This window comes from Schistocerca gregaria, chromosome X (assembly GCF_023897955.1).
Source record: "Schistocerca gregaria isolate iqSchGreg1 chromosome X, iqSchGreg1.2, whole genome shotgun sequence".
NCBI lineage: Eukaryota > Metazoa > Arthropoda > Insecta > Orthoptera > Acrididae > Schistocerca > Schistocerca gregaria.
The window spans coordinates 800497796-800517844 of record NC_064931.1 but is presented as its reverse complement, the minus strand read 5'-3'; the positions used below and the strand labels follow the sequence as shown (position 1 = coordinate 800517844).

Below are 20049 nucleotides of genomic sequence, written 5' to 3'. Positions count from 1 at the left end.
AGTATTGTAGTGGATTTGTACTGAGATGCATTGAGCCTGCAAAAATCTGTGTCCATGTCACTCACTGAGTGTCCTTGAGTCCCAACAATATTTATGCCCAATTGATAAATTCCTCCAAATATCTTCCTTTTTGTAAGAGACCTTTAACCAACCTTCCTGTGCCACAATTACATCAGGTTTGCAGACAATAGAAATGTGTTGATAAAAGGGAAGATCAGAGATGAGTGCAGTATGAAACTGAAAAATATACCACATGCATTACAGATATGAAAAACAGTCACAATTGATCTGCACACAATACAATAAAAGCATTCATTAACTGCATCTATGAAATTATTCATCAAACTGCAGTATGGATTCAGGTTCCTCCCCCTCAATCTCCTCCCTTCTCCCTCTATCCATCTGCTCTTCCCCCTTTACCTGCCCATCTTCTCCCTCCTCTCTATCTATCCATCTACTCATCTGTCCTCTCTCTGTCCTCCTCCACCCCCCTTCTGAGTCCATCACCCCATAATCAGCCCTACTGTTGCCCCATTGGAAGATTGGTGGTTTTTACCCCCACTGTATTTCCTTACAGATTTTTAAGTAAAATGTGTACCAAGTTTGGTTGAAATCACTCCAGGGGAATAGGAGAAGATATTGAAAATATGTGTGTCTGATGTATTCTGCATGCATGCATGTATGTCTAATACTCTGCTGTTTTACACCATACAACTCCAGAGAGAGTGTTAAACTCGCCTGTGGTATTCAGCCATATGGCTTGATGTTAAGTTCCAAAACCCGTCAGTGAGATTACTGAATCACTGCATTGCTCATTCTCGCCACGTGGTTGATACACTGAACAGCACAAACAAGTGAGAAATTGCATATCATACTTTTAAAGTATTCCAGGTCAATTAAATAGAGGTAATAAATACAAATATGTTGTTACTCACATTTTTACATCACCTCTTCTCATCCACACCCCCATGCCTTATGGTAGTGGGAAATCTTACTTTTACACTATTTTTAGACAAATAATAAGTCATGTAGCTACCAAATTTGTTTGAATTCCTCCAGTTGTTTCTCAGTTATGTTCAACATCACCTCTTTTTGTTTCCACCACTATGGGCAGTAGCTATAGCTGGTTCTTAGTGCCATAGTGCTTGTTTCCGGATAGTAAGTAAGCAGTAAGCCTCTGCTTCTTTAAAGAATTATATATATATATATATATATATATATATATATATATATATATATATATATATATATATATATATATATATATATATATAAACAAAGATTCCAAGACTTACCAAGCGGGAAAGCGCCGGCAGACAGGCACATGAACAAAACACACAAACACACACACAGAATTACGAGCTTTCGCAACTGGCAGTTGCTTCGTCAGGAAAGAGGGAAGGAGAGGGAAAAATGAAAGGATGTGGGTTTTAAGGGAGAGGGTAAGGAGTCATTCCAATCCTGGGAGCGGAAAGACTTACCTTAGGGGGAAAAAAGGACAGGTGTACACTCGCGCACACACACACACACACACACACACACACACACACACATATCCATCCATCTTTGCCTTTACAAATGTCTGCTTGTGTCTGTGTATGTGCGGATGGATATGTGTGTGTGTGTGTGTGTGTGCGAGTGTACACCTGTCCTTTTTTTTCCCCTAAGGGAAGTCTTTCCGCTCCCGGGATTGGAATGACTCCTTACCCTCTCCCTTAAAACCCACATCCTTTCATTTTTCCCTCTCCTTCCCTCTTTCCTGACGAAGCAACTGCCAGTTGCGAAAGCTCGTAATTCTGTGTGTGTGTTTGTGTGTTTTGTTCATGTGCCTGTCTGCCGGCGCTTTCCCGCTTGGTAAGTCTTGGAATCTTTGTTTTTAATATATTTTTCCCATGTGGAAGTTTCTTTCTGTTTTATATATATATATATATATATATATATATATATATGATGTCTCCTGAACTATGTGTCATATTATGATATAATTTTGCAGATACATTCAGTCATACATGTGGGCACTGTCTGTAAAATTTGTTACCAATAGCTTTAGTAGTAGTAGAGAAGTAATATATGAAAATGTCAGTTTTACTGCATGAACAACGAAAACATAGTAAGAGAGATTTTTTTTTTTTTTTCCTTTCATCATTTTGAAAGGGGGTTGGGTGGGGTGGGAGGGGATAGTTCACTGAAAAAAGTTTTTTAATGGTTTGAAACTATGTGTGAAGATTTTTTGCAAGTCACAGGGTGCTCTCATTCTCAAATACTTGATTAATATAGTCTGGGTATTTACTTCTCTCCCATAACAACTACTTTGAGAGGGAGAAGATTCTTAACCACCACAGTGCTTCTTTCCGTATAGCAAGTAACATGTGTACTAAATTTGATTGCAATTAATCCACTAGTTTAGGAGGAATGTTGAACATCATGCTGACAGTTGCCATTTACAACACTGAATGTACCCGCAAAAGCATTTCATTGTACAGCATATAGTACAAGAGATATGATGTCATAGACACTGAGATGTGTGAAAATGTATGTACGTACCTACATATATTTTTATAAGATATATAGATAGGAGAAACTAGCTTATCAGCCAGTCACATATCCCTGAGTCTTTTGAATGTTTTTGAACATATGACTATAATCTTTTATTCGTTTTCTGCTAATGTGAACATTCAGGTGTGTGTGGGAGAGATTTCGAAATTGTGAATGAGTGTAGTATTCTTGAAGATTGTTTTTCACTAATTATTATTCTTTTAGAGATTTTAATCACATTCATCATGATTTATTTTAACAGGTATGCTGACAACTCCTTTGCTTAGTACCTTATACTATAAACACACTTGTCAGATCACCAGTTATGACACAAATTGTGTGCTCACAGTGAAAATGATGTTAATGACTCATTCAGAACATATAAGATAATTATACAAAATATGCGTTCATACATTGTGAAAAATAGGTGGAATGTTTTAGTTTTTTGTCAGTTTAATAGTTTTGTATAATTCATTGATTTCAGGCTGCCCTGGGAGAAAGCAATATGGGATTCGTCAACAACTCAATGAGTACGTCAACAGCAACTAGTCCAGAAAAGGTCCCATCACCAGCAACAGAACACAGGTATTTGTTTTTTTATATATAACTACATTAGTTAAAATGTATTTTGAAGCCATCTACACACAATTTCACTCTGCATTCACCATGAGCTAGCAGGTGTACACTCTTATCCACCTGCCTGGTAGAATACAAAAAAGCAAGAACAGATGCTAGGCCAGTATCATTCTTTGAGACATTTCGAATGTGGTGCTCTTCAATGTTGAGATTGGGTTTGTTTCCATGGTATAGTCTATGTATGGGATTTTCTGTTTTCTTCTGTGAAGGTAAGACACTAGGCACACAAGGGGAGGAAAGAATGTAATGAATGAGGAGTGGAATGATTCCCTTAATACACTTCAGACTCTTTAATAAAATACTATGACTTTACAAGCAATGATTTTGCCAGGGAAACAGAAGATACTTGTAGTATATTCATTCTCATCAATGAGGTTTCCCTCAAAACTACAGTTTATGAAACCCAACTCAAAACCTGTTAACATTTTGTAGTGTGTTTTATTCTCTGTGCAAAGTTCTTGGTATGTGTGGTCTGATAGTATAAGATTTTGTAACATGGTTAATAATTTAGTTTTAGTATTTGCAAGTGACAGTCTGAATTAAATAATGTTCTACATTTCTCTTTGAAAAGACTACAAAAACAGGGAGGATAGGTTGAAGTTTAACATATTGCTTTCCAAGGACTGTTTGGACAGATAGAGGAGAGAGAGAGAGAGAGAGAGAGAGAGAGAGAGAGAGAGAGAGAGAGGGAGAGAGAGAGAGAGAGAGAGAGAGAGACAGACAGACAGACAGACAGACAGAGAGTAGTTATTTCATATTTTCCCTGCAGGTGTTTTCCTAATATTCTTATTGAATTGTTATTTGTTAATGCATTATACAGTGTTTTTCCTTCATTAGCTAAGCATAAATTTATCAAGTGTTTTATTCTTAAAATTGACTTATCTAGGCTGGACATTCAATCTATACTCACTTAGATATCTAAGCCATCAAATACAATTGGATCTAAGAGCAAAATAAAAGTCATACAATCATTAGAAATAATGCATGAGGGTGAATCAATCAATAAAACACAATATTCTAAATGTTTGGGTGTTTGTGTTGATAAGAATGTTAACAGGAGGCCACATGTTGCAAACCATCTTAAGATTCTGCAACTTTTGCACTAAGGATAAGATCAGATTTTCCAGATGAAAATGTCAAAAAGTTGACTTACTTCTTCTATTTTCATTCAATAATGTCTCATGGCTCCCTATTCAGGGGCAATTCATCATTGAGGAAAATTGTGATTGTTGAGCACAAGTGTGTATTGCCTCTTGTAGACTACTCTTTAAACAGTAGGGCATACTGACAACAGCCTCACTGTGTATACATTGCCTTATGAAGTTTGCTGTTAACAATCAATCACAGTTTGAAAGCAGCAGTAACATTCATAAATATCAATCTAAGACTAGAAAGAGAAATGATCTACATAATAGGTGATGTGAAAGAAGCATTGACCATAGTTATGTGTGTATGCATGTGTAAAAATAAAAAGTAAAACAAAAACTGAGAAAGTTCGTTGGATATTTTACTCTGAGAAGATGTATATTTATTTATTTGGTTCATTTTGACCCTTTAAGATCACACATAACTTATTCAGAATGTCTTCTTCCATCCAAATACCTCTCCATTCTCTTGCCACTCCTGGTTCTCTCTGCTTACATGATCTCCATTTTGATTCTGGTGTCAATCCACATATGATCTTCCACAGCATTCCAATAGATCAATCTATCCTGATTATTCCAGTTGTTTCCCAGTTCCCCTGACCTATTTCATCCATATGTTCACTATTAAGGAAGTTGTGTTCCATATCTTCTCAGCCATCCTCATGATGTGCCCACCAAAACTCAGTCTTCTCTTCCACATCATTCTTGAAATTGGTTGAACAGTCTCATACAGCTCCTGCCTTGGTCTATGCACCAGACTTCACATTTTCTGCCTATATGTTTCTGAAGATCTTTTGTTCCTCCTCCTCCTCCTCCTCCTCCAGATGAATAGAAGCTCTCTTGCCCAATGCGATACTCTTCATTGCATACAATGTGGTATGTTTAATTGTTGACATATAATGTCTCAGTTTGGTATTCCTGGACAGGTTTTTCTTTCTTTGTAGCATATTGTAGTATCTGCAGAGTTTAGGATGTGTCTGTTGTGCTCTAGTCAGTCTGTAACTTATGTGTTATGTTTTCCCCCAGGTAAAGGAAGCTCTTCACATTCTCCACCACTTGAAATTCAACATCTTGATTTCTGCAGTCCAGACCTCAGTCTTATTGTACACTATCTTAAGACCACCTTTTGCTGCAACTACAACAAAATTTTCTAGTGCCATCTTCTTTGTTCTCATGTACCATTGTATCATTGGCAAAGGGTGGGTTGTCTGCTGCGGTGTTATTGGACACTATCGTGATGCCACCTTTTGCTGCAACCAAAACAAGATTTTTCAGTGCCATTTTCTTTGTTCTCGTGTATTATCATATCACTGGCAAAGCGTAGCCAGTCTTCTGTGGTACTATGTTTAACTTTGTACCCAATTTGAGCACCTACAATTGGCATACTTTTGTTCACCTGTCCCCACTTTTCGACCATTTATCAATACTCATCATAAGGGCTTCACTTCTATTATCTGGTTTTCCAGAATGTACTTGTAACGTAAGGATACCTTAAGATTGCTCTATACTGTATAAAAGCACAGAACAGAACTAACTTCCTACATAACAGTATATCTTAGCTTACATAGTTTCTGGTCACCCATGATAATTTTTCCTGCAAATATTTAGAATACTATATCATTCGTATTGCAAATAAATAAAATCTGGTGACTGTATGCTGAAATGAGACTGCAAATATTTTAACTTTGTACTCAAATGGAAGTCTCATTTCCTTTAACGGAAGACTGACAAAGAGTAAAATGGTGTAGGGTAATTGATACAACACAAATGAACAGTATACAAAAAGTGACAACAAAAGGATTCTCGTACCATTTCTTGATGGTGTATTATGTATTTTAATGATCAGTTCTGCATTTTGTGTTCAATCTGCATAGTGCACAGTGCAGTTGCTCTGTCCAGTATCTCTTATGACTTAAAGCCTGGAATTTGAATCTTTTTGCAGTAAAAGCAACCATTCCTCTTTCCTTTCTCTTATTCGTGCAGCAGAAGGGATGAAGTATCTACTGTTCTGAGCTCAGCTACTCAATTTCTGCAACAACCAATTGGTGTGCGGACTAGCAGATAACGTCTGCAGGTATCCTATTTGCAACTTCAGTCTCTTGTGCTGATGCCAGTAGCTCATTTTATTTAAGAGACCTCACATATTGTGAAATTGCATTTACTTTTTGATTCTTTCATTACAAAGTTTCTACATCTAGTTTGTATATACTTATTGGTTGTACAGCATTGTTAGTGGTTTTCTAAATGTTTAACCAGAAACAACAACATGGACGTACATTACAGGAACTGCATGACCATTGTGACCATTGTGAATTTTTTGACAATGTCCTGTTCAGTAGCAAAAGAAATTCTGTCTACTACATTTACATATACTTCATGATAAGTGTGATATATTTGAGTGGTACATGTATTACATGGACAGCGAAATTTTATGTTACTAGGAGTTATTTACAGAGAATGGTTATGACAAGTACGAGTGAAATGAGTAAAAGTCATAAACACACTGCAATACTTCATAGTGTCTTACACAGCTTTGTGAAACTGATAAGCACAATTGAACACAATCAAGAATACAGTATAGTGTTTTGTATCCTAGTCCATCATCCAGAAACACAAAGATATTGACTACTCCAATTAACTCTGTAGTCACTTTGTTCAGGGGACAAAATATCTCACTACTCTTATATTTATTTTGACCACATAATCATCTTATTTCAAGACCAAATGCAATAACTTAAAGTTAGCTCATAAAAAAACCTTTTAAGGTTTTACACAAACAGAGTTTTTCTTAGACTTCTGATATTCATTTTCAAAATTCTGCTTTCATGAAGTAAGGCAGAAAAAGAGGTGGAGTCATGCAGAAGAAGAATTATAAAATACTCTCATTATCCATTCTAACGTTCCTCTCAAATTACTTGAGAGAATATGATGACAAAAAAAAAAAAAAAAAAAAAAAAAAAAAAAAAAAAAAAACTAATCACGAGATTTCACACACTTACTTTTCACTTATTCTTTCAGTGCATCCTGTGCCTTTTGACAATTCCAGAAGGTCATTAGTTTTACAGAAATAGCATATTCAAATGACTTTTGCCATATCTTCTGAATCCCATGTTCTACAAGCTAAGAAAGCACACTGTTTTCACAGCTTTTTAGTATAAGGTAAGGTCATTAGTGTTTATACAAGGAAAAAGTACAAAGTTTAAAGAAAAGATAATTCTTTTTGCAAAGTACATAGTGAAATATAAAATCATAAATTGAGTAGTTTTCTTTAATACATTTATTTATTTATTTACCACATAAGATGTGATCCATTGTCAACCTGTCTCACTGACATATATCCATGCATTTCCCATTCGCAAAACAAATATGACACAATGCATGTTGGTCTTACTGAAAAAAAATTTCTCTATATTAAAGAAAAATAGAAATCTTAAAAAAAAATACTAAATGGAAGTAACATACACCATTTCACACCCACAAGAATCATCTCATTTTTGGGTCTATTGTACGAAAACTGAATCCAATCTAATCTGTAATGTAATGTAATTCTATGACCTTCCTGACAGAAGTCTATTATTTTAAAACTATACAATTTTATGATAACTGTCATGAAAAAAAGAACATACACTTAATGAAAAAAACCTACTTAGGTATATTAATATGTGTGAACCACCCCTCACCACAACTTTGTTTGTTAATCTTTAATGTCATTCGTGCAAGCATAGTATAGTCCAATAATGTGAAATAACTGTTTTTGCACAAGTTTTTTGTAATAACACTGTTCATAAGCATTCTGGAATTGTGTAAAATCTAACTTTGTGGTTCATTTACATATTTGTTTTGGAGATGAAAATAAAGTCATTTTTGATGTACTAATTTTATGAAATTATTTAGTTATTTTTTCGAATTTTGAATCGGTTGGAGATCTGCATCAGTGACACAGTTTCATATTATATGTCATAACATACTCACAATTTGCTGTATTTCTACATCCTCATGGATACTCTGCAAATCACATTTAAGTGCCTGGCAGAGGGTTCATTGAACCAGCTTGACAATTCTCAGTTATTCCTATCTCGTATATCACATGGAAAGAACAATCTTTCAGTATGAGCTCTGATTCCCCTTATTTTATCATGGTGATCATTTCTACCTATGTAAGTCGGCATCAACAAAATATCTTCACTTTTGGAGGAGAAAGTTGTTGACTGGAATTTCATGAGAAGATAACTTTGCAACAAAAATGCCTTTGTTTCTTTATGACCATCCCAAACACTGTATAATTTCAGTTACACTCTCTCCCCTATTTTGCAATAACACAAAATGTGCTGCCCTTCTTTGAACTTTTTGAAAGTACTGTGTCAATCTTCTCTGGTAAGTATCCCACTCCATGCAGCAGTATTCTAAAAGAGGATGGAAAGCTGTGGCAGTGTGGTTACTTTTATCCATTATCTGCACCTACCCGTGAATTCATTGCAGCAGATTGCCAGTAGGAAAGCTGAGCAGAAACCTACCATACTGCAACTCGCACCAGGCTGCATACAACATAACTATTCCAAGAATCAGGAAAAGGTCTTAATTTTGTACGAAAGGTGGAAATACTGCCAAAACTTCAGTATATTCTGAACCTTCATAATGTACACATTCACAGCCAAGCCTGTGCTAATCTTAACACAGTCATGCACAAACCCTTTCATTCATGTTAACAAGTTTATGGTAATGTATTTCTTGAAATCTGAACAGCTACCAGGCACAGATTGTTCTTAAATTAAAGTGCTTGCCATACTATTAAGTTTATCGGTGTCTAGTGCACTCAAGCTTTTAGTCACTGATCTGCTCCATATGCCATGCAGAAATACTGTCTTTTCTTATACACAAAATTACTTACAAAATCTGTATTTTCTAAAAAACACACAGGAATAAATATGTCTTCACTTTCAAACACCTTTGAAGCATGTAGCACAACTATACATACTACACATGACCACACCATTGAAAGGCTGGGCTCTGACTCTTTTAGACTGCAGTAAGCATTCTATATCTCCAAGAGAAAAGATGCACAATGAAACTCCATTCTGATTGGTCAATTTTCTTTAAGTCCAATAGAAAAACATTATTATTATTATTATTGTCCCATGTTAGTTGACACTTTTCATGGCTAACCAATCAACAAATAACTCACTTTTGAACTGTACTTTTTCCCGAACTAAATATTTAACATTCCGATATTTCATTTCTACACTGCATTATTAACTACTTTCATTTGCACTTGAATCAGCTTTCTTTTTACCATAAACTTACTTAACATATTATGATACAAAATTCTCTGTTGTTTGCAATCACACTAGTTCGTACAGTGTTCATCAGTAGAACAATGATCTCCATATTTATTTTAGACCACATCCATCCATCATTCACACTACTAAAAGCATGTACTAAACTGTACAAACATAAATAAATAAAAAATAACCGTCAAGAAATAAACAGCACAATTCACAAAAACATTCTCTTGACCTGTTTCTTGAATGTCTCTGTGCACTACTGGACTCTGGTGGATGAGAATTAGAACTATATACTCAACTGAAACTGCTTCATACCATCTGTCACTGTGCATGCATGTGAGATTCTCCTGATACACAGGCTCTCAACAGGAGCAATATAAGGCACCACACCTCAAAACGTAGTGTAGGCAGTCTCATTAGTAGATCTGTTACACTTTCCAAGCGTCCTGCCAATAAAACAGTCTTTGGTTAGCCTTCCCACAACATTTTCTGTGTGTTCCTCCCAATTTCAGTTGTTCATAATTATACTTTCTAGGTATTTAGTTGAATTTATAGCCTTTAGATTTGACTGATTTATTGTATAACCAAAGTTTAGCATATTCCTTTTAGCACTCATGTGGATGACCTCACACTTTTCATTGTTTAGGGGCAATTTCCAATTTACACACCATACAGATATCTTTTCTAAATTGTTTTGCAATTTGTTTTGATCTTCTGATGACTTTACTAGTGGATAAATGACAGTGTCATCAGCAGGCACCCTAAGACTGCTGCTCAAATTGTCTCCCAAATTGTTTATATAGATAAGGAACAGCAAAGGGCCTATAACACTACCTTGGGGAACACCAGAAATCACTTCTGTTTTATTTGATGACTTTCCATCAGTTACTATGAACTGTGACCTCTCTGACAGGAAATCACAAATCCAGTCACATAACTGAGACAATATTCCACAATCACGCAATTTCAGTACCAGCCACTTGTGTGGTACAGCATGAAAAGCCTTCCAGAAGTCCAGAAATAAAGAATAATTTTGAAATCCCTTGTCAAAAGCACTCAGCACTATGTGAGTAAAGAGCTAGTTGTGTTTCACAAGAATTATGTTTTTTATATCTGTGTTCACTGTGTGTCAATAGACCATTTTCTTCAATATAATTCATAATGTTCAAACACAATATATGTTCCAAAATCCTGCTGCATATTGACATTAAAGATATTGGCCTGTAATTTAGCAGATTACTCCTACTACCTTTCTTGAATATTGGTGTGACCTGTGAAACTTTCCAGTCATTGGTACGGATCTCCCATCGAGTGAATGATTGTATATGATTGTTAAGTATGCATCAGCATACTCCAACAGGAACCTAACTGATATACAGTCTGGACCACAAGACTTGCTTTTATTAAGTGATTTAAGTAGCTTCACTACTCCAAGGATATCTCTTCTATGTTACTCATGTTGGCAGCTGTTCTTGATTCAAATTCTTGGATATTTACTTTGTCGTCTTTTGTGAAGGCATTTCAGAAGGCTGTGTTTAGTAAATCTTCTTTGGCAGCACTGACATGATCGTATCTCCATTGATGTTGTGCAGAGAAGGCATTGATTGTGTCATGCCACGAGTGTACTTCACATACGACCAGACTTTCTTTGGATATTCAGACAGGTTTAGAGATAAAGTTTCATTATGGAAACTACTACAAGCATCCTGCACTGAAGTCTGTGCTAAATTTTGAGCTTCTATGAAAGATTGCCTATCTTGGAGAATTTGTGTCTGTTTAAATTTGCCTTTTTTTTCTGCATGTGTTCTGACCCATTTTGTATACCAAGGAGACTCCATTGTTTATTAATTTCTTTGTTATAAATCTCTCAATTGCTGCTGATACTATTTCTTTGAATTCAAGCCACATTTGGTGTACACTTATAACATTAATTTGGGAATGGGGATTGTCTCTCAGAAAGGCGTCTAGTGGATTTTTATCTGATTTCTAAGAATTTACTTCTTTTCACAAGTCTTAATAATGGGCAGAGAAAGTAGACAGTTGTTGACCATGGCTTATTATCAGAAGCCATCTTGATATTTACCTGGAACAATTTAATAAAACTATGGAAAACTTGTATCACAATAGCTAGATCAGGTAACAGGATCTGCATCCTTTTTACTCAACCAACTTTCGTGCATCCCATTCCATATTAATCTTCTGATTGTAATAACACAATAGTAAAAATCTAATATACTCATATATGAATAGTATTGTTAATTATATACATTTAATTAAATTACATTTTCATGATCAACTAAATGGGACCAAGAAAATATCTGAGGAAACAGACTGAGTTTTCCAGGAAGGAAGCCTTCAACTTGAGTTTGAAAACCAGCAGTTCATCACTAACAGATTAGACTTGTGTGGAGGGTTACTGACAACATATGTTGAAAAGTTTTGTGCTTTTTTTTTATCAGTAGCTAGGGAAGTGATCACGACATTAAGATCATTCCTCTATCTTGTGTTCACAGAATTTGAGCTGCTGTTGCTTTTAAAAAAGTTCATGTTGTTAACCACAAATTTCAAAAGCTATCAAATGTACTTCGATATCGGAGTAAGACTATTTAGTTCATTGAAAGAGTCCTACACAAATTGCATAAATGAACACCACATATGGTTTGGATCGCTCACTTTCTGAATATAAATATTACCTACCTGAACTGAGTAGCCCAAAATATTAACCAATATGATGTCAACAAATGAAAGTATAAAAAGTCTCAGTATATCACTAGTGCTGACAGGAGTATGATATTCTAATTGTAAAAATAGTTTTGTACAGCAGCTCATTAATTTGTACCACCCACAAGTGCTTACTGCCTGTCCTCATTTTCATAAATCTAATATCTAAAAATCAGTGCAAATGTAATTGTATGTAAGAAACTGTAAATACTAAGTTTCATTACAGTTAGAAGTCCATGTGTTTGCTGTGAACAGAGGATTTCTTCTCTCCACTATATGATTTATTATATTATTCAGTTCCTTTCTGGACTTAATAACAATTACAATTAATGGAAGCAGTAAAGATAACTACTTGCCACATTGTTAAGAAACAAGTGATCAACAGGAATATTAACAAGTGCATAAAGTTTGCAGAGCTCTTGGACAATGTATCTGTCGCATGCATTTCATTTTTTTTTTAATGTTGGTCTAATTACCTGACTTGGTAGAATGCTTTCATACAGTACTATGAACAAATTTCTCTTCCTTTATATCAATTACTGCATTAATTTGAGGAATGTTTGCATTACATTTCTTATATCAAATAAGTAAGTCATGCCAAGCTTCAAGTTCCGCATATGATACCCCCCCCCCCCCCCCCCCACCTTTTTTTCCCCCAAAAATCTTGTAAGCACTGTGGTCCTGCTGACAGTGTGATGTCTGTGGCCTATGGTGATCAGTTTCTGTTGCAGTATTGTTTTTTATGAAAACCATTCTGAAAGTACTGACTGACAATTTAAAAAATTTAATGTTTATTTTTTAGATGAACTGAGTACATCATATTAATCTACATATTTGCTGTCACTTTTCAATGTAGTCTCCATTTATTTGTACATATTTTCCTGTCTTTCTACAAGTCTGAAAATACCCATTTGATAGAACCTTGTTCCAGCTTCCCAAAGAAACTGATGCACCACTTGCAGTAGTGTAGAGATGTAGGACAAGTCAATGTCTAACAAAATGTAATATTAAATTTGCATTAATTTCATTATTTCTACATTAAATGATCACCAAGTTACAATATACAGGGCAAATATTGTACAAAAATAAAGAGTAGATATTTTAAAGCAGAAAGTGCATGTACTGTACTGGCAGATTAATATTTGTATTACAGTAACATGTACATGTATCATATAAATGTTACAATAACTTAAAATGATTTACCATCACTAAGGCAGAGACACAAATCATTAGTGGACTTTCTGAAGGAACTTGTGGAGGCTATAGAAGCAGTGATGAGTCAAATATGCCTTAGCAGCTGACTTGAAATTTGCTAGGTCATTTATTAATTTAATTTGTGGGGAAAGTTTATTATAAATAACTGTCCCATAATACAGGGTTCCTTCCTTATTTAGGGAGGCGTTAGTTGGCTGTAGATGAAAGTCTCCTTTTTGCCTGTGTTATAGGAGTGGCTATTTTCATTTTTCTGTAAGAGAGTGGGATTTTCCATTGAATATTTTTTCACAAACACGGTTATCTCATACAGTATATACATGGAAGTGGGAGGATTTCTAGCTTTTTACAGAGTGGTTTACAGGTTTTGTTCCATTTTACACCTTACATTATTCTTATGATTCTTTTTTGTATCCTAAAGAGCTTTTCTCTAAGATAAGAGTTACCCCAGAAAATAATTCCATATTTTTAGTTGTGGGTATACGTAGGCATAATACACAATTTTCAGTGAACCTTTGTTGCAGAATCCCTCTAATATTCTCATTAAGTAGCATGTAGTGCTTAATTTCTTACAGACTTTTTCAAAATACATCCACCATTTAAGATAAGAAGTTAATGTTGTCTACATTTTGAAGGTCTTTGTCAAATATCTGAATCTGAACATCTTGCTCACCTTTTTCACATTATAAAAATTTAGTGCCACTGTTTTACATGCATTTATTACCAATTTGTTGTGACTGAACCAGTTTTCAATATTTTTCAGTGTGTCTGTTGTAGACTTCTGAAGCATTTCCATTTCTTTCCCACTCATTAGCACACTAGTGAAAGCTTTGGTTGAGATTCTTCTCTGAACTTTCTGTGCATTGTATCCCACTACAAGCTTTTCAATTATTTCGTTCATTGTGACATGTCTGTATTACCTAATGAGCTTAACAACTTTACTCGTAGCACTCTGTGGAAGCAGTTCCAGCATAACTGCTAAAAGAGTCATCTCATACACTCATCTTTCCACCTCTGAAATGTTTCACCCATCTCCTGACACTGCTGGCACTCATGCAGACATCTGCATAGGAACACTGAAATCTGAGTCAAATTTCAGCAGCACATTTTCCTTCTTTAGTAAGGAATTCAATGACAGGGTGCTGTAGAAATGAAACATTGGTGGTGGCCATTTTGGAAGTTCTGCCTGTGATCAGGTGACAGACACAAATGACATGATAGAGTGGCAGCACATGGTGTAACATCTGTAGATTATGATCTTGCAATCTTTTTGTTATATTGTAGGAATTGGAATTTTAACAATGGGTTCCTCACAACTTTCAGTATGGCCCCTGTTTTATGTTATTGGCTGCAATTTAATACTTGGTTCTGGCACCGAAAGCTGTGATTTTGGTTAGTGACAGTATAAAATTTCCTTGGAGAAATACAAACGTGTGGTAAGCAGTCAGTTATTGCAAGACATCCAATTCATTCAAGGACAGGATGAGAATGTTGATTGTTCAGATTTTAATGTAGAATTTTGCATTGGATACACAGATCAAACTGACTTTAGTGCAAGAAGCTATGTTTGAATATCATTTTCAGATGGACAACCAGAGACTTAGTTCAATGTGTTGCATCTTGTTATCAATTGGGTATTTCATGAATAACTGGTAAATGATCAGTTAAGATTCTTTAATCGTAATTAAAACATATTCAGCCAGATAAGTTTTCATGCTCATGTACAGAAATGAAATCTGTTATCCCAGCTGGCCGTGGTGGCCGAGCAGTTCTGGGCAGTTCAGTCCAGAACTGCGCTGCTGCTACAGTCGCAGGTTCGAATCCTGCCTCAGCGATGGATATGTGTGATGTCCTTAGGTTTGTTAGGTTTAAGTAGTTCTAAGTCTAGGGGACTGATGACCTCAGATGTTAAATCCCATGGTGCTTAGAGCCATTTTCTGTTATCCCAATAATAACTGTACCATTTGTTATTCAACAACTAATTGAGGATGCACTGCACCTCTGCTACCAGTGGGTGGTAACCTTTACTCTACTTCTTGCATTATTTGTATTTCACCTAGAACTTCCCTGTATCTTATTAATTCCTGATTTCCAGGCAGATCTTCATTGCTGCTTATGATGGTCTTCTCCGTTATTACTTGAAATAAAAATTGCACAAATATGTAAAACATGATAAATATACATTGTATCTGGTTCATGCATATCTTTCCAAATTTAATGGCTGTCTTAAATTAAGATGTAGATGTGGCATTACCAAGACTGACATTATGAAAAACTTTATAAATCAAAAGCTAATATGTAGAGTGCTATGGGAAAAATTATGAAGTATCCAAGAACAAAATTTACAAGGATCCCTTTAAAACATAGTGATACTGAGCATATCATTCTGTTGTACAGAAATATGAAGATCAGAATCATACATTATGTATTTTCTTTGATGCATACATGAATTATTCCTACAGATCTTCTAATCACTGTTGTTTGGTTACTTTTTTTTCTCTCTGAGAAAGAAAAGAGAGTGGTACAGCTAATAACATTTAAATGGTTATGTTTTGAACTCAATGGTTCAGTCTTTGAACTTTTTGGACATGCAGAAATTATTTTGTTTTGGATGTATAAGCATTTCATTAAACTCCTGCAGCATCTTCTGTGTTCACTGTTTTTATTAACAACTGAAAATATAATTTAAACAGAAGACTGTCACTCATTTTATGCACTGATCACTTCACATTAACGAACTGAAGAATTCATGCAATCCAGTTACCGTTAAAAATACAAAACTATTATTTCTTGAGGCTCTCTACTCTTTTGTCTGATAGGGTAACTGCCCTGTAAACTAGCAACCGTAACACACTAGTCTTCTTTGCAAACTGATACTTGAAGATGCAGGCTAGGATGTTCCTTTCTCTCTCTCTCTCTCTCTCTCTCTCTCTGTCTGTCTATCTATCTATCTATCTATCTATCTATCTCTAATCATTATCAAGGTATCTACCTTATCTGTTTATGTTGAAATTTTTACTGCAAGTAGTTGACATGCCTCTTGTACTTGAATGGAATGATTTAGACTAGGTGTATTATGAGACTAATAAACCACAATTCACAATCTTTTATTTAATCTGTTCATCAGGGAATGATAATACGCTCTCTCTCTGCAGTTGTAGGAGAAAGCTGATGGTTAGAAGAGTTGAGGTGAGATGTTTAAGTCCATGTAATGAACTTAAAGTTGTTATGTACTAATCTTTATACACATGTATAATTCAGTGCATATACCTTCAGTGCCTTTTCCTCAGTGAACACTGTCGGGGTAGCAGCTGAGTAATTCAGCACTGTGTGTATAATGAATTCATCATTCAGAAACCTAAAAGATTATTGTGTCTTAGATAAATACTTACATACTGCTGCATATACTTGTTTATATTGTGGAGATGCAGCTGTACCTGCTCTATTATCTGTCAATAAAAAACTGAAGATATAAATATACACATTATTATACTACATATTTATGGTGGTGATTGCAAAGGAATCAATTATATTGCTTATGGACATACCAGCTATCTGTGAGTCACCAGATACAAGTGCACACATCAGACAACAGGCGAGAAAGGATGGCAATGCAAGGTGGGAAAACTGCATGCAGTCAGGAGTCAAACCCATTCTGGAGTCAAAGTAGTATGGCAGACAAACGGCAGACCCAGCACAACAAGAGCAAGGCAATAGCAATCTAGGCTAAAACAAGGTGCGACAAACTTTCAACACAATGCTGTCAACAGATCATGCAAGAGCCACAATCCAAATCAAGACCAGAGAGGAAAACCAGCGTCAAGCAAAATGGATGTTCCGGTGAGACATGTGAAGCTTGTGAAACAATTTCTGGATGAATCAGACAAAGACAAGTCATGACATTGCTGCAACCTGGCAGTCATCTACATTTATGACATTGGGGCAGCACATGTGGTGGCATATGAACTGCCATCACTTGCAGCCTACTCATGAGTCTTTGTTAGCCACCTGCTCAATTTCAAACAAATGAGCAATGCACAAGAAATACACTAACAGCAGGTTATCCAGTTTCAACACCATCGTGCAAACCTCCAACAAACAAATGAGCAATGCACAAGAAATACACTAAGAGCAGGTTATCCAGTTTCAACACCATCGTGCAAACCTCCAAGTCAGGTGCCACTTGACCCACTACATAACACATCAAGGAATCAGTGTAGGAAGCCTTATAATCTTGAGTAGTGCAGGTAAAAATCACATTTTTGGCTAAGTCCTTGTAAGTCAATGACCCACAAGTGCTATGAGTGTTCCGGCTGTTTACTGTATTGATGAAATTCTAGCCTGGAGGCAACCACATGGTACCACTGGGAATAAATATTAGTCAGCAGAGTGCATATCTCCTGAAAGGAGAGGGTAATGGGGTCAGACAGACACTCCAATTTTTGTAGGAGAAAAAATGTGTCCGGCAACACCCAAGCAAGAAAAAGCAACTGTTGCAATGAACTGTCTGTGACTTGAAATGCTGAAAAATGTTGCTTCAGTTAATGCAAAATATGTGTTCCTCTCCTCCCTAACATCACTAAAAGAGGAAACAATGGAGGGTGGAATGTGGTGTCAAGTGCAGGGGGGTACCAATCGCTGGGGCACAGAGGCCTCCTGTTGCACATGAAATTTGTCTGCTAAGAGCTGAAGTGACTTTTGTAACAAATCCATCTGTATCTGCTGCTGGTGCATTAGTTGCTGCTTTTGCTTGAGCAGGCTAACCAATTTAGCTTCCATGCTATGAAACAACTTCCTTTTTTCTCATTACTAATTGCTATATCCTTAAGTCAGCAGATACTGGCACACGCATCAGAGAACAGGTGAGAAATAATGACGATGCAAGGTGAGAATATCGCCTGTGGTCAGGACTCAAACCCACATCAGAGTTGAGCAATAGGGTAGACAAACAGTGGACCTGACACAAAAAGAGAAAGACAATAGCAATTTAGGCTACAACAAAGTGCAACAAACTTTTGATTCAATGTTGTCAATGGACAAGCATGAACCACAGTCCAAATCAAAACCAGATAGGAAAACCAATATCAGGCAAAGTTGTTGGTGAATAGTCAGTAGTATGGTGGAGATAGTAACAAATGCTATGAAACAAAGTACTCAATTGACTGAGTGGTCAAGGTTTGGTGATATTTCTGCTGGCCGCAGGGGACACTATTGACCGGTCTATTCACTTGGTGAGATTGTGGCGTACTCACTAGGCAAGGGCAGTACTGCAGTGATACTGTGTTCTATCGGCCATCAAGATCCATTTGTTCTGGTGGATATTCAACTTCCGTGCAGCCCAGTACCAGATCAGCATTGTTATGTAAAATTTGATATAGTGTTAAGTGGGCACATTTTTTCAAATGTGTATGGTTCATTCATTCACTGATAATGTTCTGCAGATCCTACCAAGAGAAAGAACCTCCAAGGATATGCAAAAAGTCAAGGTACACATCAACAAAAGAGAGACAACTCTTAGAAACTACACGTATACACTGTATTAACAATAAACTGCGCTGCTAACTACCATTTATGCTCATACCAACTAAATGTAACCAAGTAAGTTACCAGGAGATCTGTGACTTTGGAAATAAGTTGCTGTTTTCTTAGTTATATTGAATAGCTGTTGCTTTTCTCCTACTGAAAACTTGATATTTATGTAAATATAGTGGTATGATTGAAAGAAAATACTTATGTACTTGTGTAATAACTAAGACCTCTTTTCAAACCACTACTACTTGTCATGCAACTTTATACATTGCTACTGTAAAGATTTGAAAAATATGTACTTCAAATCCTTAAATCTAGATTATCATATAATTTTAGTAATGGTAATTAAGTATATTTTTAATTTTATTTTGATTTATGAAATGATTAAAGCTGTGACCAATCCAAAGTTTGGTTTGATCACTGCAATGGATTTGGAAATGGTATGTACCTGTATTCCTCCAACCCTTGACTGGATGTACCCAGTCATTTATATGGGCATCTATTGAGATTCTGAACCATGGAGCATCTTGACAGTTTCACATGAACAAATTGTTGCAAGAAGCAAAGTGAAAAAAAAGAATGCCCGTGTCCTGCCAGATATCAAAACATTTATCTTTGGATTGTTAACTTGGCTCTTAAGCTATGATAAAGATTCCCAGTTCCATACCTTCTGTCTGATGTGACCTTGTTGAAGATATTTTCACCAGAATACATTAACTCTGCCTGGAACCCTAGAGTTTTCTCATTCTTGCAGACAGCTTTCCCAATATCATTTGTGAGCATAAATAGTAGTAAAATAAAATCACAGCGTGTCCAAAGCACATGTGTAAAACACACACACACACACACACACACACACACACACACACACACACACACACACACACACGTGCCCCAACCATAATGATTTGGAATTCACATTAAGCTTTGTACTGTCCCACTCTGACTTGGCAACTCTTTGATCAGAATATGACATGAGAAGAAAGTCT

General features: G+C 35.9%; 1 protein-coding gene across 15 annotated transcripts in view; it reads left to right on the top strand.

Annotated features, from left to right (window-relative positions):
- Window positions 1–20049, top strand: part of LOC126298507 (forkhead box protein P1) — a 692749-nt gene that overhangs the window by 646638 nt on the left and 26062 nt on the right. For 13 of the 15 annotated variants that reach the window (XM_049989851.1, XM_049989850.1, XM_049989843.1 and 10 more), the window contains one exon: window positions 3020–3120. In XM_049989851.1, coding sequence (XP_049845808.1) covers window positions 3020–3120 — 101 coding nt within the window. Of the gene's footprint in view, window positions 1–3019; window positions 3121–20049 lie in introns of those variants that run through there. The other 2 variants (XR_007552614.1, XM_049989856.1) reach the window with 2 other exon arrangements.